This window comes from Anopheles ziemanni, chromosome 2 (assembly GCF_943734765.1).
Source record: "Anopheles ziemanni chromosome 2, idAnoZiCoDA_A2_x.2, whole genome shotgun sequence".
Classification (NCBI taxonomy): domain Eukaryota; kingdom Metazoa; phylum Arthropoda; class Insecta; order Diptera; family Culicidae; genus Anopheles; species Anopheles ziemanni.
In genome coordinates this window covers 55,064,305-55,083,699 of record NC_080705.1, presented here as the reverse complement: position 1 = coordinate 55,083,699, position 19,395 = coordinate 55,064,305, and the positions used below count along the sequence as shown (strand labels likewise).

At 43.0% G+C, this 19,395-nt stretch overlaps 5 protein-coding genes across 6 annotated transcripts; 3 read left to right on the top strand and 2 right to left on the bottom strand.

Annotated features, from left to right (window-relative positions):
- Window positions 1–12: 12 nt before the first annotated feature.
- On the top strand, window positions 13–1,613 carry LOC131293895 (peroxisomal N(1)-acetyl-spermine/spermidine oxidase-like). Its single transcript, XM_058321945.1, has 3 exons — window positions 13–639; window positions 700–1,271; window positions 1,370–1,613. The coding sequence occupies exons 1-3, from the start codon at window positions 13–15 to the stop codon at window positions 1,611–1,613; spliced, it is 1,443 nt and encodes a 480-aa protein (XP_058177928.1).
- A 532-nt stretch (window positions 1,614–2,145) lies between these two features.
- On the top strand, window positions 2,146–3,920 carry LOC131293894 (spermine oxidase-like). The gene is made up of 4 exons (XM_058321943.1): window positions 2,146–2,369; window positions 2,446–2,670; window positions 2,749–2,968; window positions 3,033–3,920. Exons 1-4 carry the CDS (start codon window positions 2,146–2,148, stop codon window positions 3,918–3,920), a joined length of 1,557 nt encoding a protein of 518 aa, XP_058177926.1.
- Window positions 3,921–6,385: 2,465 nt separating this feature from the next.
- Window positions 6,386–12,544, bottom strand: LOC131282571 (uncharacterized). 2 transcript variants are annotated; one of them, XM_058312075.1, is made up of 9 exons: window positions 12,420–12,544; window positions 10,491–11,030; window positions 8,706–8,983; window positions 8,303–8,619; window positions 8,074–8,199; window positions 7,878–7,984; window positions 7,597–7,647; window positions 6,994–7,368; window positions 6,386–6,908 (listed from the first exon to the last, which is right to left on the bottom strand). In XM_058312075.1, the coding sequence occupies exons 2-9, from the start codon at window positions 10,636–10,638 to the stop codon at window positions 6,793–6,795; spliced, it is 1,518 nt and encodes a 505-aa protein (XP_058168058.1). In that variant the 5' UTR covers window positions 10,639–11,030; window positions 12,420–12,544; the 3' UTR covers window positions 6,386–6,792. The 2 variants fall into 2 exon arrangements, with proteins under 2 accessions (XP_058168058.1, XP_058168059.1); XM_058312076.1 differs by lacking the exon at window positions 7,597–7,647.
- A 444-nt stretch (window positions 12,545–12,988) lies between these two features.
- On the top strand, window positions 12,989–17,272 carry LOC131282047 (WASH complex subunit 5). Its single transcript, XM_058311431.1, has 7 exons — window positions 12,989–13,113; window positions 13,184–13,478; window positions 13,555–14,050; window positions 14,221–15,856; window positions 15,987–16,439; window positions 16,511–16,888; window positions 16,963–17,272. Exons 1-7 carry the CDS (start codon window positions 12,989–12,991, stop codon window positions 17,111–17,113), a joined length of 3,534 nt encoding a protein of 1,177 aa, XP_058167414.1. The 3' UTR covers window positions 17,114–17,272.
- Window positions 16,995–18,067, bottom strand: LOC131282048 (peroxiredoxin-6). Its single transcript, XM_058311433.1, has one exon. It carries the CDS (start codon window positions 18,031–18,033, stop codon window positions 17,365–17,367), a length of 669 nt encoding a protein of 222 aa, XP_058167416.1. The 5' UTR covers window positions 18,034–18,067; the 3' UTR covers window positions 16,995–17,364.
- Between the last annotated feature and the right edge of the window lie 1,328 nt (window positions 18,068–19,395).

Below are 19,395 nucleotides of genomic sequence, written 5' to 3'. Positions count from 1 at the left end.
ATAGATACCCAAATGGAGAACGTACCAAGGGTAGTAGTTGTTGGGGCCGGTGCGGCCGGAATTGCTGCAGTGTGCAAACTTTACCAAAGCGGACTTCGAAATCTAACTCTACTGGAAGGCTCACAACGCATTGGGGGTCGCATCTGCACTAAGCCATTTGGAAGTGGAATTATAGAACTCGGAGCTCAGTGGTGCCATGGCGAGAAGGATAACGTAGTGTTTCAAATGGCCTCCGTGTATCCGGGGCTTCTGAAATCTTCCCTCGTAGCGAACGATGGAGCGATGATGCGTTCGAACGGAACGCAAGTACCCGAAGAACTTGTTGAACGGCTAATGGCGTTGGCGGAAAGTATTGTTGAATCCAAGGAGCGAAACACTTTTGCTGGTAGTTTGGGAGATTTCTTCTCTCAACAATATTGGAATAAACTTCAAACTGATTCCGCCTTTGAAGACGTGAGTAGGGATTTGGCGGAGCAGTTTCTCGTATACTACCACAACTACGAGCGAGGTTATAATGCCTATGATTCCTGGTATGAAGTCGCGGCTAATGAATCTGATAGCTACGTTGTATCTGAAGGAAATCAGGTTCTTGCATGGATGGGGGAGAAAGGATTCTCTACTATTCTTGACATCGTTTCGGTAAGCATATTTCTTACAATTATTTAATGTCAATTTGATACAAAACTAATTTTTCTATAGGGTAACTACCCAGGCATCGTCGACACAACACTTACGCCAGTTCCACTTGATACACTGATTAAGTACGGTAGATTTGTAACCAACATCCAATGGAATGCAACACCGAATACAACGGTCCTCGTCACCACCGACGATGGCTCTCATTACGAGGCTGATCATGTCATAGTGACCGTTTCGTTAGGTGTCCTCAAGGAGAACCACCAAACAATGTTTACTCCATCGCTACCGACAGTTAATCTCGATGCGATAAGAGGACTCTACTTTGGAACCGTCAACAAAATCGTCATTCTATTCGATGCGCCCATCCCGAGTGACTTCCCGAACACCTTACAGCTGCTCTGGTTCGAGTCGGATCTTCAAACTCTTCGAAAATCCGAGCATGCCTGGACCGAAGCTATTTCCACCTTTTTCCGCATTGACAACCAGCCAAATGTTGTAGCTGCTTGGATGAATGGGATCGAAGGGCGGCAGGCGGAACTGTTGCCGGATGAAACCATAATAGAAGGCGTACAGCACATTCTGAACATTTTCGCGAATAACATTCACTTTGGAAAAGTGCAGTCAATAATAAGGTAATTTTTTGAAAATTTTTATTCTAATAAACTTATTATATATTACCTCATTATATTATATTATATCTCACTTCCCATAACTCTACTTGACATCGCAGATCCAACTGGTCATCGGATCGTCACTTCCGGGGATCTTACTCGAGCAGATCGATAACTACTGAACGGCTAAAAACCGGTGCCAAATATCTTGCCACACCTTTGCTGAATGACGACGGAAAGCCAGTAGTTCAGTTTGCCGGGGAAGCCACCAGTTGGAAAAGCTATTCAACAGTTCACGGTGCGATTGAGAGTGGACAACGTGAAGCCGACCGCTTGATTCATCTGTACAATGTACATGTGTAACGGGTATACTAGATTAATGTTGAAACATGGTAGTAAAATGGAAATAACATTATGTAGAAATTCACCTGCACTGCAAGAAACATTCTTTTTACTAGCTGTTATTGATTATTTGTTACTCTGAATTGAAAGTAAAAGTAAACGGATTGACCCAGTTGATTCAAATTCTTTCTAAACAATTACAAATACATTTAACAAATGCGCCTTTTTCTAGCTTTGTTAAATATTCCTATTGTCGCATTCAAACGGACAATTTCGAGCCCTCTTGATAATCAAAATGACGTCCGTATCGAGGAAAGGAACATGCCTATTTAAAAATAAGAAGCCAATAGAACATCATATGTTCCTGGAGTTGTTGCCAAGGTAATATCCTCCGTGTAATTTTACGAATAGCCACGTTCCAACCTTCGGGTTAGTTAGTGGGAAATGGCTTGCCTAATGTGGGTCCGTGTTATCACAGGTTTGATAACTGAGCGAAATCTTATCACATCCTAACCTCAGCATATTATTCATTCCGGTTGCGAGGTAGGGTAACATGATACAGTTCAACAACAGACGTTGGACGACGTCGAACAGCGCCATGGATACCGATCCAAGTGTGTTGATTGTTGGAGCTGGTGCTGCAGGAATTGCTGCCGCTACTCGGTTGCTGGAGCGTGGCTTTCAAAGTATTACAATTCTCGAAGCTAATGATCGCATTGGTGGCCGAATTCACTCGGTACGACGCGGCACGAACGTTCTTGACTATGGTGCACAATGGTAGGTACGATTGCTTTAAGAGCATACGCACGTGCAACACTCACACGTTTTACGATTTCCTTCGATAAATCGATAGGGTGCACGGTAAGGACAATAACTTTATCTACGACATGGCCAACGAGTACGATTTGATCGAGGTGGAGGACCATATGGAAAACGAACTGTACTATACATCAAAAGGATCGATGGTGCCGAAGGAGAAGTCCGACCGGTTCATGCAGACCTTGAACGATTTAATGGAAGCAAATGAGGACGATTTAAGAAAGTTCTCTGGATCGTTGGGAGCATTCTACGACAAAGTGTAAGCTTCTTTACCGTTTCGCAAACGGGATGTCGTTTCAGCAAGGCACATTGAATCTTGTTTTTTCTATTTTTCCAGATTTCACGAAGGCTTACGTGCAGGTTGCTTCAAGGGTATAGACCGGCGGACCTGCCAGCAAATGTACGACTTTTTTGTAAAATACCATAATACCTACAATGCCACCGACACACTACACGAAGTTTCCGGAGCCGGTTTACTCGAATTTGAGGATCATCAGGATGAGTATCTGATTAACTGGAAGAACCGTGGATTTCACACCATCCTTGATCTGCTTATGGTAGGTTGAATGAACCGATGCCATGCATTCAATTACGATAAGCTCTTTCCGTCGTTCGTTAAAGAAAAACCTACCCGAGCAAAATTGTACACCCATTCCGGTGGAAAAGTACGTCAGATTCAACCATACCGTTTGTTCTATCAAATGGAACGGATCAGCAGCTACGGTCACGTGCACCAACGGAGCTACCTTTGCCGCTACCCATCTCATTGTCACCGTTTCTCTGGGGGTCCTGAAAGAGATGCACACCGTTTGGTTCGATCCGCCTCTACCCGAGCCAAAGCGAAACGCCATCGAGGGTCTGTACATCGGTACGATCGACAAAATGTTTCTCGAATTCGACGAACCGTTCTGGCCACGGGATTGGCATGGTTTCGGGTTGCTGTGGGAACCGGACGACTTGGTTGAGCTACAAGCAACCCCGAATCGCCAGTGGCTCGAGAGCGTATGTAGCTTCTTTGTACCCGATCGCACAGAGCGGCTGCTTGTCGGCTGGATCTACGGGCACCATGCGCGCACGATGGAATCACTTCCTGAGGCCGACGTTATCGATGGGTTGATGTATCTTCTGTGCAAGTTTCTGCCCCCGGATCAGTTCCGGTTGCACCGATCGACCCGACCGGCGTGGTTTTCTCGCAGTCGATGGTACAGTGATCCACACTTTCGTGGGTCCTACAGCAGTCGATCGATCAAATCGGACGCAATCGATGCAACGGCAGCCGACCTTGCATATCCACTCACGACACGAAGTTCGGGAGGCTCGAATGTTATCTTACCGATCGTGCAGTTCGCCGGTGAAGCTTCTCATCCGCAGTTCTACTCAACCGTACAAGGGGCGGTCGCAAGCGGTTGGCGTGAAGCGGATCGATTGATCGACATTTACCAGCCAAATATGCCCAATCGTCCAGCAGCTCCAACGACGAAACTCCTACCAATGAAAGGAAAACTGTGAGTAAAGTGCCATGGTTTCTCAGTATTGCAGCAAGGTACGATCTAATAAACTTGTGTTTAATTGTTTTATTGAAGACATTTTTTATTCAAGTGATCGCGATTTCCTTTTATATCCTGCGGGAGTACCGTACTCGAACCAACCGGCCCCGCTGTGAAAGTTAAAGCGGATTCCGTTGAACTTCTTTCCAAACCCGAAAAGAATTTCTTTACCTTTGATTTCTTTTTTGTTGGTTCTGCTTTAGATGGTGGCTCGTAGGGACAGGATGTTTTAATTACCATGCTAAAATGATGATCATGTGTGCTTTTGTATCTCGATTACTACTAAAGGGGCTCTCTCCCTTTCTCTCTTTCACTATAACAATATTCGACTCTGGATTATTACTTGCTTGGTTTTTTTTTCTTTTTTGTTTCGAATAAATCTTTTCTTTTACTATACATTTATTTATAAAACGTACTTAGCATGTTATATGAGAGTCTCTCTTGTGTATGTTGCATCATGCATCGTTCATGCTTGCAACTTCGCGCTTTAGGATTGCAGTGGAACACAACTTTACTTAAATGTGACTGTTTTATGGGGTCCGTCGTCGTTCTCGCTTGCACAAATAGTAGGAAGTCTAAAGGTCATAAACCATTATTCTTACCGTTCCATTGGGGCCCATTTTTGGTCATTACATCCTAAACCATGCTTAAAAAAATACGTGGGGCTTGTTGAGGCTGGTTAATTATCGTTTCTATATCGTTCACTCTGCTCTCTTTTGTTGTGTTCAATTGTTCGGCCTTCACCGTTTTGCTCTCTTATATAAGAACTAAAACAATATATTAACTTCATTATTATTATTTTTCCCTGTTCCAGAGTGATTATGCAAAGAGGAATTTGGGTTTTTCTTTTTCAATAAAAAGGGGGCAAACACTTTAATAACCTAATCACAAAAATTTTCAAGTTTTTCACCTAAAATTACGCATATATATTTATATTTACATAAACATATATATAAATATAAACATATATATAAAAGATAAAAGTAACTGACAGCAAACTGGCCCAACCCCCCCCCGCGATACTTGTCGTTGACCAGTACTCTCCCTCCTAAGGTGAACACACTGAGACAGTGGTCACAGAAGATCCAAAATAAAAACCCTTTGATTGATCTCATCGACCGAAAAGAAGCCCTTAATAGAGATATTATTAAAGGATAGAACTTAAAAAATGATCAAATAACAAGCAAAATGTTCACTGCTGACCGATTCCATCACACTGGTCATTTTGATTGCTATTTGCACGGAGCATTATTTTTTAAAAGAAAGGTCAAACATTAAATACTACGACAAACCGAAAAGTTGTGGACTCTGGATAGCAAAATGTGAATCGATATGGCCCAAAAGCTAATCCGCAAAGTGGAGTGAAATGAATCATACTCCACCCCAGTCAACGGACTGAGGGAAGTATTTTTCCGACTGCCACCAATGATTCTATTAGTCAGGCAATGAAATGAGCAAAAGAAGCTGAATCATCCAACTCAAAACAAAACACATCTTTTGCAGGAGCTTCTTTTCCAGATTGCATTAACGTTGGTTTCCACTGTGAAGCTAACATTCGACTTGATCCTATTCCCTTCCGGTGTTGTACATAAATCTCCCAAACGACCAATTCAGCGTTCCGCTGGTTATATGGACACACAATCTCACAGCTTAAAGCGGCTGTCCGAGCGGATGGCCGAAGGTACTATATAGACTTGCAGATGACTAATGTCTAACGCGGAAAAGACGCACCAAATAGTTATTATGAAATAAAACAAATTTGCAGTGTACGATTGTTTTTACACTGAACTTTTCCTATATGGAAAGGGAGCGAGAACGAGGGGGATTGTAGAGAACTATAAATGTTTTTGCCACTGCCTATTATTAATTGCTGATGACCTGTTTTCTTCCATAAACAAACAAACTATCATACCACCGTACGTAATCAAATAATGAGCGAAGCCCATTATCCCCTAGTGATCGACTTTATATTACTTTCCTTCATGGTTGCTAGGTTACCTACGTTTATGTGGTAAGTTCGAATGAATCCCCCATTCCATCGCAAACGTACGTTTGATATAAACTTGAAACGACTGTAAGTCATGCTCCAAAACAAATGTGTACGTCTTTCGATATAGATTAACCGAAAAACTGCGTCTTATACGCACAAACACTCCAATCCATTCACACCAGAAAGAAGACTGCATTTCAAAGTAATTCCCCATCAATGCCTACTCAAAACGAACTTCTTTTTGCAATTATTAATCCTGCTTTGAACCACCACATAAATTGTAGTGAGTGTTTTCTCCTACCAGATATATTGTTACTTGCTGGAAGGCAAGCAACCAAACATAATCATGAGGATAACACAGTTGGTGGAAAAACGAGCAAGATGCTATCTAAAACGGAGTTCACTTAAGCACACACTCACGCAAGGATCTGCGCATGTTATCATTGCTGAAAAAATATTAGTATATTTAATGCATGGAATCTGATCTGCGATTTGCTTCTAGTGCAGTTTGTTATTTTTAATTTCTTCGCTATGTACATCCCAAGTGCCTGTTAAGAGCATGAAATACAAAAAATGTTGTAGATCCTCGAATGCAATGCCCACCTTTTCGGGCAGCCGGGTACGAAACGATCTCGGTTTTCCACCAAGACTATACTATCAACGAAACGAATAAAAATCGCGTCTCGTCCGATCTTTGCTGCTTCTACTAATCGTCCTCTGGTAGTTGTTTTGTCCAACTTAGTTTGTGGTATCCGTTTGTAAATGAAGGTGCGTGGCTTTTTACAGCGTCGACCACCCAAGAACTCGCACTGTTATGCCATCTTTCCCTTCATGTGTTGTCTCTCTAGTTTCCAAGCACGTGCACATCGTCCTGCTCCTTCTCTCGCTGGCGTACGGCAACCGCCGTTTCTACCAGCAGATAGAGACACTTGAACTGATCCTTATCGTCCCGGATAACACCTGTAAAAAAAGGTAAGCACCAATCCATCAATGATCATGCGCAGCATACAAGTGTTACATAGATCAATTGCCAATTGCTACGTACCTTTAACTTTAACGGCCGTCGTCGTGTGCGGGTTCGTGTTCTGGGAGTTGTTGTTATTGCTGTTCGTGTTGTTGTTGTTCATGGTGGCCACGACTTGTGTGCCGGCAGCACCGAGGGTGGCCGATATCGTCTTGGCGTTCGATTCGCTTAGCGGCGTCGCAGTGACAGTGGTCGCCTTCCCAGAACTCGTCACAACCGTCAACTTTTTCGGGACGGCCTTCAGCGGAACTGCCGTCAGATGGTTGCCGCCAACCTTGACAGTTCCAAGACTGGTCGATGTGGTTTTTACACCGGTACTGAGAACAGTACCCGTAGTTCCTGCCTGGGTGGCGGATTTGGCATTAACCACCTGCAATCGTTGCAATCCAACCGGAACTGGAGAAACAAACAATCGAAAGGCAATTAGTATTGATGGACACAGACAATATTAATTAATCAGAGAGTAAAATCAAGTCTGAGAAAATAGAAATAAATATTCGATTTGAAGTCCCGTAACGACAGTTGTGTGTTGGTTTGAAATTGTTTCAATTTCAAACAAAGACAATCACGCAATACAAAAGATAAGACGGCAAACATATGTAATTGAAAAGCATGCACATATACCTGGTGTGGTCGTAATAATTTTAGCTGTAGAAGTTGTTACAGTTGGTCGAGCTGCCGGGTTTAGAATTATTGCATGTTGCCATCGATATTTTAACGAGTGGTTTATTGATTGTGATAATACAGACCACACATGAATGATATTGGAAGAGAGAAAGAGAGAAAATTGTTGTGAGGCAAATGGCCGATTGTTGCTATACTTTTCTCATCAAAATTGCCATTTTTGCATGCGTACAACGGACGGGAAAAGTGTTCCAACGCCTCCTTGAACATGTTGAACTCACCTGAAGCATTAGTTGTCTGTATTTGGGATAGTTGTACAATGTTAGGATGCGACGTAAAAAACTCAGTCAAAGGACCATCTGACGCGATAACTTCCTCTTCGGTAATCCTGAAGAAACGAAGAAAACGTAACGAGATGAATTAGAATCACGTGAAGGAGCATCTTGCAGCAAACATATATAAACGGGATGAACTTACTCTTCCGGAATCTCGTCATCCTTTTCGTTAGCGTAGCGAATGATTCCTTCCCATTCACCTTGCTCCGTTTGCGGCATTTCTTCCTCACTTTGTGTGTATTCGTACTCGATGTTGCTATCATCAGACCTTTGAAAGATAGTACGAAAGAACATTAAATAACAATTTGCGCCCAACCATTATAACATATTTCTACGAATGTTGCATTATACAAAACCAACGTAACGCATACCGATAGATAATGTGATCCTCAAAGTCCACGTCTTCCTCAACCTTAACCAAACCGGACGGCGTTTGTACGTACTGCTGGCCATGGCTGGTTATTATCTGTGGTACCCCGTCTTCGATCACTTCCTCCTCTTCAATTATTTCTTCGGTGGCGCCCACAATCACTTCTGATGCCGGGCTCATCGTCAGCGGATCGGGACCCATGGCTCCGGCTAGCTTCTTACCACGCCGGGAGATGGTGTAGTGTAGCGGGTCATGTCCATCCCGCCTAATCATTTCCGGCAGAATCCGTCTCCGTGCGTTGATGAACCAATTGCACACCTATTTATAAACGGACAGAAACATAAAAGAAACACGATTTGTTAAATCTTGACTCCCTCAAGATAGTAAGGTGACAGTATGCGCACCTGTAACACCGTCAGACTAGCCTCTTGCGACAGTGTAACTTTCTCGGCGTCGGTTGGGTACGCGTTGAAGCGATGTTCGTACAGCCATCGCTTCAAAATTTTTACCGATTGCTTCGGAAGATTTCCGCGGCGCTTCCGGCTCGAACTTTGGTTGCTTGAGTTCAACGTATCGCTGATTTCCTGCTCGTTACTATAAGTCCAATCGCCCATCTTCTGGTCAGCATCAGAGCATTCCGTGTCGTCGGCACTCGATTCATGCTTGAAATGATGCTCTTGGGCTGAAAATTTAAAAACACTCTTGTTATAAAATACTGCTTAAATATTGGCGCCAATATATGCTTGCAAGACACAACGACCATTCGTACACTCCTTGTCCTACACTTTTCCAATTCGTCGCTGTTCCATATTTCTTAGAAAAAATACAAAAATTCATATTTAAAAGCAGATTGTACAAATCAAGTTTAAAACGTCGTCATGCAAAACATAAATAAACGTAATTACAAACATTCATTCTCAATGTCAACATGTCAAACACTTCGACATTTCCAGCTGTTCTGCTGATCGGCTTCTGTTGAAAGGAAGAAAAATATTCGCGCTTTCTCTACCCCACGCTTCTTCTTCTGCGACAGCTCTGTCAAAGCAATCGGACTCCACGACGGCACTTTTTGTCGAACAAACTTTGTTGTCTTTATATTCGCGTGGACGTAGTATTAGTGAGATACGTTGTATCTAGCGCAGGTTCTGCAGGCGAAACATTTTTGACGTTACCTTTGCAAACAATTTTTTCTGACAGAACCAGCGTCACTACTACAACCTTTACACATGTATGCGTATGAACATCACACACACCAACATTTTTACAAAAAAAATTAAATCGTTGACGCAAAGCTTGTGATGACACTAAATTAGTATAAAATTTCCAAAGTTCAGAAAACAATTGCCTTTAGTTCTGAATAAAACCAGAGGAATACGATGACGAAGAAACATTCTTGCTTTTTATATGGTTCAATCTCCGGCTATGTTGAACCAAAATGTTCACGAGCACATATTTCTATAGATAAATGACATGATATAAATAAACATGGCATAGCGCGCAACACATACACACGGTCTAATATACATATTCCTTTGCTATCAGTTTTCAAAAGTACGTCCAAATCATAATTTGCATCCTCACAAATTATTACTTCCAGGCGATAGATGATTTACTGTATTATTGTAACAAAGGAGATGTTCCAATGGTACTCGACAAAAGGTCTTAAGCGTGAATACATTTTTCACGCCATCTTCAACCACCAACAAGCCGCCATGTTGGATGTCACCGTGACACAAGTTCACCGCAACTCGGCAAGTGGGATAAATAGCACACCGATAAATAAACGTACAGACGTTTTTAGCATTAGATTGGCATCAATTCTAGTTTTATATTGATGAAGATATGATATCGTACATTTACATTTCCCGGTTATTGTTACCTTCTATTGGATGACTCAAGGAAAAAAAATGTTTGACATTTGGACTTCTATCAAAAAAGGACAAGTTCTATTTACAAATTTTTTGACATCGGAAATTATGCAATTGATTTTGATAGATCTCTTGTTTACGAACAGACGAGAATTTACGGAACAGTTCCCTACTATTTATTTTCTCGCTGTCATGTAGAAAAAGCGGGCCCTAAACCAGACAACTCGCATTATTTGGTGACGCGGCGTACATCTACTTGTCCTGGCAAAAAGTGCGCTATCGTGCTAACTGAAACAAATTTTAACCATCAAATATACGTACCTTCATTCTCCTGCATGAGCAGCTTCGCTTGAAAATTCGCCTCCCGTGCCAGATCACGAACGTCTCGTTTTGTGCTTACGCTGGAGGTCGTTAGGACAGTAGTCGATTCCATGGGTACCGTCGTAATTTCGAATTCTTCATGGTGCATTTCATCGGGAGAGAGGATAACCTCGGTCTCCACGATTTCCTCTATTTCCTCAATCTTGGCGGATTGTTTTTAACTGGTGTCAACAAGAAATGTTCAGGCAGGTGCCTTTCACTGCAGCCAGAGTGTGGCAGTGCGACCACTGACGCTGCAATTGATGTAGGCTTTTCACGAAAAAGGGCACTCTTTCACAGTTCGTGCTTCGGCATAGAAATTTATCGCTTTATGCGGTCTCCAGTTTTCTTGTATCCTTTCAGTGAAGTGTTTTTGTCGGGCGTGTTGATGCCTCTTTATTTTATCCGTTGTTTCGCAGAGGACGATAGCTTCGACGAGTATTTTCTTCGCAAACTTGGGGCAAACGCTGTGCACACACGCGTGCACATGCAGATAGATAACTGCGAGAGAAAAAGATCCAACTCTTTCTGTTAGTTCGAGAACGTATGCCAAGTCTTTTGCACGATTTCACTGCACTCCGTTTGCTACGGCTATCAGCCGTATCGCACACTGTTCATTTTACTATCGCGAATAATTCCAAACTAAAACTAGGCAGATTCCTATTTCTCGATGTTTTTCTAGCGACTGCTGGGGCTGTTGTTCAGCTGTCAAATGCGACTGTAGCCGATAGAGGGAAAAATACGAGAACGATCAACAAAGCCAGCCTATGCAACCAGAGCTGTCAGCATTGACAACGCGTCGTACGTGCACACAAACGCGGCAAAATTCGACATGATGCTTGGAAGTTCGATCGATGCTCAAGAAAAACAAAATGGCGACTGCTTATGCTTCAGCACAACCCACATACAGCTAAAGAAACATGTAGATGTAGTTGTGCTATATGCCAGCTGACAGCTCGATGTCATCTGAACTAGATGGATTAAAATGCCCGCAGTTGTATAATTTTATACGCAGTTGTTTGTTTTATTCTAATATCGAAATTAGTTTAATCCGATTCAGCAAAACGAATGTGTTAAACGATGCTAATTCAATAAAACAAACAGTTCAATTTTTCGCTAAAATGATGTAGGTTTCACGCACACTATGATACATGACAGCCGCTGTCAATTAAAGAAACATTTAAGCGATCTAGTTTTGTAAAATTGTTTACACATTTTTCAACCAACGCACAGGCTCTACAAAAACTTCCAAGTGGGGCAACCTGTGCATTTTGCAACCTGCTGAACTAAAGCACTCTCAAAAGACCACGAAGCATTTCATTGAGAACGCTGATGAAATTCCACGCTGTACGGAGCCCCATGCATGTGATTCAAAATGGCTTCCCAGTGACTAGCTCATACCAGCAATTGAAATACTTTATCCAAACATGGAAGAGACAAACAATTTAATGAAAACTGTTTTTTCATATCAAAATATTTTACAACAAACCGCTGGCTATGTCAGTTAGAAGAATTTGGCACAATTAGTGGCGCGTAGGATGAAATGTCACTCAAACTCATCAAATACTTCTTGTCCACCTTCTTTTGGGTGTGGGGAAGCTTTTACGCGTCAAGCTTCACCTGACGGCTAGAGCGCTAAAATGTCCATAAACCAAGTCGCGTTTGTTTACACCTTTTTCGCGATCAAATTTTACAAGAACATGCACAAATGCACTCAAAGTTTGATTATTCTAATTATTGCAACCATCAATTATTGCAGCCACTGTTCTCTTCAGCTAATCGGCTAGGAAGCATCACTGCAAAACGCAAACGCAAGTGCGCTTCCAAACTTGAGGTTCAAAAACAACCACACTAAATACTTTCCTATGGTCACAACAAGTAGTTACTTACCTTCACACTTCTTAGGATAGGTTTTCACTATTTTTAATAAATCACTTGATTGGAATTTCACTTCCAACTTTATAATGTTTCAAGACGCTACTGAACAATCTTCTTGACTGCCGTCTTGACAAATGTCAAATGCGGTGCGTACGCTGCTGTTTGTTTGTGAATAAGATTTTACAGCGGCACGGAAAGCCGCATACACGCATACACCTAAATTAGATTTGACAGTATGACATATCACAATTTTTTTTCTAATGTGTGGAATGGGAAAAATGTTCCGGTCCCTTTGTTTTCACAATGATATTTCATTAAATTTTCAAGAATCATAACGCGATGGGCTCAAACCAGCGCTCAGGTTAATTAGCAGTTTTTTATCCCGCCAGAAAATCGTCCCCACTGAAATGCTACACGGTCGGAAAGCCAATCACTACTACATATAACACCTGATTGTGTTACTTCCCTCCTTATCTTTCTTCGCCTTTTCTTACGAATAACATTATCAAAACAATTCTGTTCAAGTTCGGTCGACCGCAGTTCATGAATCACTGCAAGTGCAGCAGTTATCAACAGTGATCATGACGACTGAATTCCTTGCTGAAAACAATGTCTGCGGACAGACAATTTTGCAAATTGTTGCTGAAGGAAATACGATCATTTGTGAGCTGCTACGCTTAAAAGACTACGTTCCGGAATTGTTTTAGTAGGCCTCTGATTTCCCCGGCCCACTCCCTACATTCTAAACGTATTGATTATGTTTTTATTTCATGCAGCTTGAAAACGAAGGACGAGCAACAAAAATATGCTGAAATTATTAAAGACTTCAGCTACTTCCAAATCGCTGATGCACAGGAGGCGAAGATCGAGGCAGACGAAAAGCTTCGCACGATCGACGAAGAATTGCGAGAAACCTGTATTGTAACACTGAACCGATTCTACATTGTATTTGAAAGCATTCATAAATACGTGAAGGACTTGAACACGTTCATCGAAGAATTAAATGCCGGTTTGTTCATCCAACAGTCGATGGAAAAGGTGTTTCAGGATGAAGAGGGAAAACAGCTTATGGTAAGTAACTGTCTAGGAAAACGATCATATTTATGGGCGGTTTTTTCCCATTCAACATTCCCTCCCTCAATTTCAGTGTGAAGCACTATACCTGTACGGTATGATGTTGCTGGTGGCTGATCTGCATATACCCGGCGTCGTTAGGGAACGTATTCTAGTTTCTTACAATCGGTACAGTGCCCTAAAAACGCACAGCGACAGCAGCATCGATGAAGTGTGCAAACTACTCCGCTCTACGGGTTTTAATGATACAGTTGGTGGGGGTAGCGGGCGTAAATCCGCCAGTTACCCCGAGGACTATTTCGCTCGTGTACCGATCAATCAACTTTACATAGAAATGGTGATCGGAAGATTGCGCTCCGATGATGTGTACAATCAGATCACCGTCTACCCGTTACCAGAGCAACGGTCAACTGCACTTGCCAATCAAGCTGGTATGTTGTACGTGTGTCTATTTTTTTCTCCGAAGACACTACACACTCAGCCAGCACGGATGCGTGAAATTGTTGATAAATTTTTCTCCGATAACTGGATCGTGTCTCTGTACATGGGAATAACGGTGAATTTGATAAGTAAGTTGTATTATTTGTTAAAAGGAACGGTATCATTTTTGAATATATGTGTAGCTGCTTTCATTATAGAAGCACCAACAACTTTGGATAATACGATTTTAGTTGTAAATTATGCACTATATCGCTGCGCGTTTTCGAATTATTAAATTTAAACGGACGCTCCTTTTCAGACGCATGGGAACCATTCAAGGCAGCAAAGACGGCACTCACGAACACGCTGGACAATGCCAATTTGAAGGAAATAAGCCACCGACAGAAGCAATCGATGGATCTTTTGCTAACCCGTAGCAGAAGTATCCTGCGTGAAGGGAATTTAACCGAGCAAAAACTCCTCGATCACATGCCTAAAGTGATGGCACTCGTGCGCGAATGCAACATTACCGTGCGCTGGGTAATGCTGCACACTAGCAGTACATGTACGTTCGATGTTGGGTCCTCTGCTTCCACCAAACGTTGCCGTCAAGTGCGAGAATTGATCGAGCAGGAAATCGATTTTAAAGGCGTGCTGTTTTTCGAGCTACTCCTGAACACCAGTCAGCTGGAGTTAAAAATTCGCGAAATGCTCAAGCGACTGCTGGAGGAAAAGGACGACCGGTGGGCAGCGTTCCGACGTGAAGCGACCGATCGAATGCAGGACCTGGCCGACGCATTCTCGGGCGTGCGGCCGTTTGTGAAGACACGTAAAAACGACAGCCTGAGCAAATGTTTCGCCAACATTCGCAAGGAGATCGATGGGTTGAGCAAGGAGGAAAAGCACATTAACCAAACGGGCCGTACGATCATTCAGCTGCTTCAGGCGCTGGAGGAGGTGCAGGATTTTCACGGTCTCAGCAAAAACATGCAAGTGAAACAACACATTCTCGAGACACGCCAGTTTTTGCACGAAATGTTTCACACAATCAGCATCAAAGAGAACGATCTCATTAACCTGCAGCTGATCGGGGACTTTAGCTACGCGTGGCGGTTGATCGAGTGCTACACACCGATGATGCAGGAAAATATACGCCGTCAACCGAGGTTAGTAATTAAACTTCGGTCCACATTCCTAAAGCTGGCGTCAGCACTAGAGATACCGTTACTGCGCCTTAATCAGGCCGAATCAGAACACCTGATCGATGTGTCCAAGTACTACAGCAATGAGCTGGCAAACTTTGTACGCAAGGTGGTACAAATTATCCCGGAAACGATGTTCACCATCCTCGCGGAGATCGTCGACCTGCAGACCAATGTACTCCGTGAGCTGCCGGCTCGATTGGAGAAGGAAAAGATGAAAGAGTACGCCCAATTCGAAGAGCGCTTTCAGGTGGCCAAACTCACCTACACCCTGTCCACCTTCACCGAGGGCATTCTAGCCATGCAGACCACTCTCGTCGGTGTAGTGGAGCTAGACTCGAAGCGACTCCTCGAAGATGGCATCCGGCGCAAGCTGGTGCAGAACGTCTCGGAAGCATTTCACCAGCAGGTGGTGTTCAATGCCAAGGCGAAAGAACCAGAACTCTATCCGCGCCTGGAGGCTCTGCATAAGATCATCCGGGGGTATCGCCGATCGTTCGAGTACGTACAGGACTACCTTAACATCCACTGCATGCGCATTTGGAACGAGGAGATGCACCGCATTGTGCAATTCAACGTAGAAAAGGAATGTCAACCGTTTTTAAAGAACAAACCGTTACAAGGCGGTCTGGGAAATAATAACGAAGCTGGTGAAGGTTTGGTCCCAATACCGATCTACGCTCCACTTGATATGACTTCGATCAATTTTATGGGTAGGCTGGCCCGAGAGATTTTGCGAATTACAGACCCAAAGTAAGTTTTATTTATATTTCACCTTTTCTTACATTTGTTATGATTTAGTAATCTGTAATCGGGATAACGTGGTCATGATTGTTTTATTAACTTTTCGTTATTTCTTATCAAATCTATTTCTTTTGCATAGGATAACAGTGTACGTTGACATTTGTTCTAGCTGGTACGATTTCAAAACACACAAGCTTCTTATGACGAACAAGTTTGCCAGTAAAATTAACGACACTATCGGTCCAGCCGGTCTGATGGGTCTCGATCGTCTGTACAGTGCAATGATCAAGTTCGAGCTCGAAACGTTCCTATCGACGGTACAGAAAAAGGTCCACAATGAGGGCAACTGGGGCGACGTACTGGGAGGCATTAAAGCCGACCTAGAAAAGGGTGATATTGTGGAAAATCCTACCAAAAGCTACAATACCTTCGTCTCTTCCGTGGCGCGATTCATGAGCTCCACCGGTATCGCCGATTGGTTGCTGAAAATTGGACAAAAGCAAATAATACGTAGCCATATAGCGTTAGAGTTGAACAGCAGTTGTAAGATCAAGGCGACCAAGCTGGAAGCTTCCCTGAGAACGTTGAACATGTAAGATAACAGCACGCTAAAGATGTAACTTGTGCCATATAATTCGATTTTAATTCTTCCGAATCTTTTAGAGCCATTCTTTTGGACTTCAAGCGCCACAGGCTAGATGAGAGTCACCCAATTCCCTCGGCCCAGACCGTTTCCGAACTAAATTCGTACCTACTTTACGCGGGATTGTACGATCCCTATCAGAAGGTCTATCTGAAACAGGATTCGCCACGCTTTCTACCACTGGTGGTGTTTTTGTACGTGATTGCGTTGTTGAGCAAGTTCCAATACATGGAGAACGTCGACAGCTTGGTGGCGAAAAAGAAGAATGAATCCGTCGACGGGCACCCGCTCACGGTTGCCCTTTTAACCCTATTCCGACAATTTGATGGCACCGAAATGGATGTCTTTCTTCAGTATATCTGCCAATACGTGCTGTCCTTTGTTCACGCTAATCTAGAGTGAGTGTATTACCATCTTGATTTCAAGCTGTGTCAAAATTGTAATGTTTGCTTCAACATTTGTTTAATTACAGAGCAAAACAACCTGTTGGAATGGAAGCCCTGTTTGGTTTACGTTTTCTTGAAATCTTTACCCGGGTCGCAGAAATTCCAAGAAGTTATCTCGAGCAATACCTTTCCAAAGTCATACTGGACCAGTACGTGTTTTTATCGGATGTTAAATGACGAATGTTTTTCTTTAGATCATTCCAGTGAATGTAGGCGTTATGTTGTGTTTTATAAATGTTATCGAATGTATTTTTGTGATTCGATGTTCCCAACAGAAGTTGCTGGGACAAACCTATATAAAATTAGTAATTAAGTTTCAATGCCATTTAGAAACCTATCACACTTAATTTGTAGTGTAATTAATAATTTCGTACTTGACGGGATGAAGGATAGGGTGCCCAAAGGAAATGTATCAAATGACTCGCTTCTCAGGAACCTGGAGTTTTACGCAAGTACCCCAAACCCGAGGGCAGAGATACGTTTGTGACACCGTCCGGAAATAGGGTCCCAAGCATCTCGTCTGGAATCGTAGGCAACACCATGCAGGCATCCCCTTGGGTCCAATCTGCTGGTGTAGCCACTTTCCGGCGATCAGTAAGCTGCATCGAGTCGATGGTGCGCAAAATTTCTGCAAAGTTTCTCCCCGTCGTGGCCGGGTAGAGAATCGAAAGACGCAGCTTTTTCTTGGAATCTATCACGAACACCGCCCGGCAAGTTAACGGTAACCCGCTCGAACCGATCTCGTCATTGTCGAGCATGTTAAGCTTAACTGCGAGCTCCCGCTTCGAGTCATCGATGATAGGGAATGGGAATGGTTCGCCGGATGGTAGCTGACCATACGCTTTGATATCCTCTATCCATCCTCGGTGGGACTGGACCGTGTCACATGATAAGGCGATCGGTTTCACATTACGCTTATCAAACTCTGGCACGAGCTTGGCTACGGCCGCCAATTCGGTCGTGCAGACGGGTGTATAGTCTGCCGGATGCGAAAAGAGGATTGCCCAGCTGTCGCCGATCCACTGATGGAAGTCGATCTGCCCAGCCGTGCTGTCGACAGTAAAATTCGGGAACGGATCGCCAAGATTGAGCGACATGGTTATTGAAAGTAAACAATCGAACTATTTACGACGTGCCGGCGACACGATATTGTCAGCTATAACATACGAACCAAGATCAATGGAAAAGAGGTCCGTGGGAAAATGTTTGACAGTTGCTTGAAATTTTGTTTAGCTCTCACGAGCTGCCAAGAAAGTGTGGTAAAACTACAAATTGGGTACCCAGCGTGCAACATCGTCGTGCTATCTCGTTTTGTTGTTAACAATTGTTAGTTAGACAAAACGAGAAAGCTTGATGATTTTGCACGCTGGGTATGTCACTTTCGGCACGCGCTAGACGACACGCCTGTCTGGACGCAGAGTTGCTTCGAGCAAGCAACACGTCGGCACGCCCCGTCTATTAGCGGCCTAATATGTGCTGGAGGAAGGCTGCGCATAAGGCAGACAAACACACTTAATTTCGTTTTGTGATCTGAAGAACGGAAGGAATTATCCCTCCCGTGGACGGCGGGTGGACATATGGCTATTATAGCCGGTCCTAAAGAACGAGCCCCTTTATAGGAGTTCGGACAGTTCTGATTACGAGTAAGGGAACAAATTGTTCGACTTAGCGTAGGAGGATATACCCCGACTCGCATAATAGAAGAAGAAAAAAAAAGAAGAAGAAGATCTAAAATTTCCAATTACCTATTCCGCGAACATTTTTGCGAAGATCTTCCACAAGCATGCAAATTGAAGCAGTGGAGCAGAAAATAGCTTTGACCGGACGCTGTCGTTGAATTGATCTTGATATGAACTGAGGTTACTAGAATGAAGCTAAATTTGCTAAGATAGCAAATTCGTTCTAGTAGCCTTGGATTAAAACTGTCAAATCAATTGGAAGTGTCAAAAGCGTTTGCAAATGTTTTGCACCCAAACTGGGTACGTGCGAAAATTTGTTTGTTTACGAATCCTTCCTTGCAAAAATTTCGCATCGCATTCCAGCAAAGTTAAAATGGAACAGAAGAAGAAAGTAAGGAGGCAGCTGGTAAGTATTCCAGTATATCGTCGTAATAGCATGCAAGAGGGTGTTGTTTTCCGCACTTTAGTTTCCCTTCCGGACAACTTTGGTTTGCAACGCAATTTGCGCTTCATGAGATTTAGCAAAAAATGGTATCATTTGTGTTTCCTCCTAGCTCATAACATAATAACCATCCGTTTTCGCAATGCCTTTGCTAATGAAGCAGCTTTTACATATTTTATCGTAAGTTTACTGGACGACTACCGTCTGAATAGCAGCCAACGTGGAGTTTTTTTTTTTTTGCAGTGACCATAACAAAATTGGGAAAGCGCAAATATGAATAGCTTTAACATAGGATTTTAATTTTCAAAATACGTGAAACATCTGTTAGTATTCTAAAC

Excerpts from the sequence above, each read along its gene's own strand:
- LOC131293895 (XM_058321945.1), top strand. The coding sequence starts at position 13 with ATGGAGAACGTACCAAGGGTAGTAGTTGTTGGGGCCGGTGCGGCCGGA. Across the intron at positions 640-699 it reads CTATTCTTGACATCGTTTCG|GGTAACTACCCAGGCATCGT; the intron begins GTAAGCATATTT and ends ATTTTTCTATAG. Across the intron at positions 1,272-1,369 it reads AAAGTGCAGTCAATAATAAG|ATCCAACTGGTCATCGGATC; the intron begins GTAATTTTTTGA and ends TTGACATCGCAG.
- LOC131293894 (XM_058321943.1), top strand. The coding sequence starts at position 2,146 with ATGATACAGTTCAACAACAGACGTTGGACGACGTCGAACAGCGCCATG. Across the intron at positions 2,370-2,445 it reads CTTGACTATGGTGCACAATG|GGTGCACGGTAAGGACAATA; the intron begins GTAGGTACGATT and ends ATAAATCGATAG. Across the intron at positions 2,969-3,032 it reads CCATCCTTGATCTGCTTATG|AAAAACCTACCCGAGCAAAA; the intron begins GTAGGTTGAATG and ends CGTTCGTTAAAG.
- LOC131282571 (XM_058312075.1), bottom strand. The coding sequence starts at position 10,638 with ATGCACCATGAAGAATTCGAAATTACGACGGTACCCATGGAATCGACT. Across the intron at positions 8,620-8,705 it reads CTAGTCTGACGGTGTTACAG|GTGTGCAATTGGTTCATCAA; the intron begins GTGCGCATACTG and ends GTTTATAAATAG. Across the intron at positions 6,909-6,993 it reads GACGGCCGTTAAAGTTAAAG|GTGTTATCCGGGACGATAAG; the intron begins GTACGTAGCAAT and ends CTTTTTTTACAG.
- LOC131282047 (XM_058311431.1), top strand. The coding sequence starts at position 12,989 with ATGACGACTGAATTCCTTGCTGAAAACAATGTCTGCGGACAGACAATT. Across the intron at positions 16,440-16,510 it reads TCCCTGAGAACGTTGAACAT|AGCCATTCTTTTGGACTTCA; the intron begins GTAAGATAACAG and ends CGAATCTTTTAG. Across the intron at positions 16,889-16,962 it reads TTTGTTCACGCTAATCTAGA|AGCAAAACAACCTGTTGGAA; the intron begins GTGAGTGTATTA and ends GTTTAATTACAG.
- LOC131282048 (XM_058311433.1), bottom strand. The coding sequence starts at position 18,033 with ATGTCGCTCAATCTTGGCGATCCGTTCCCGAATTTTACTGTCGACAGC.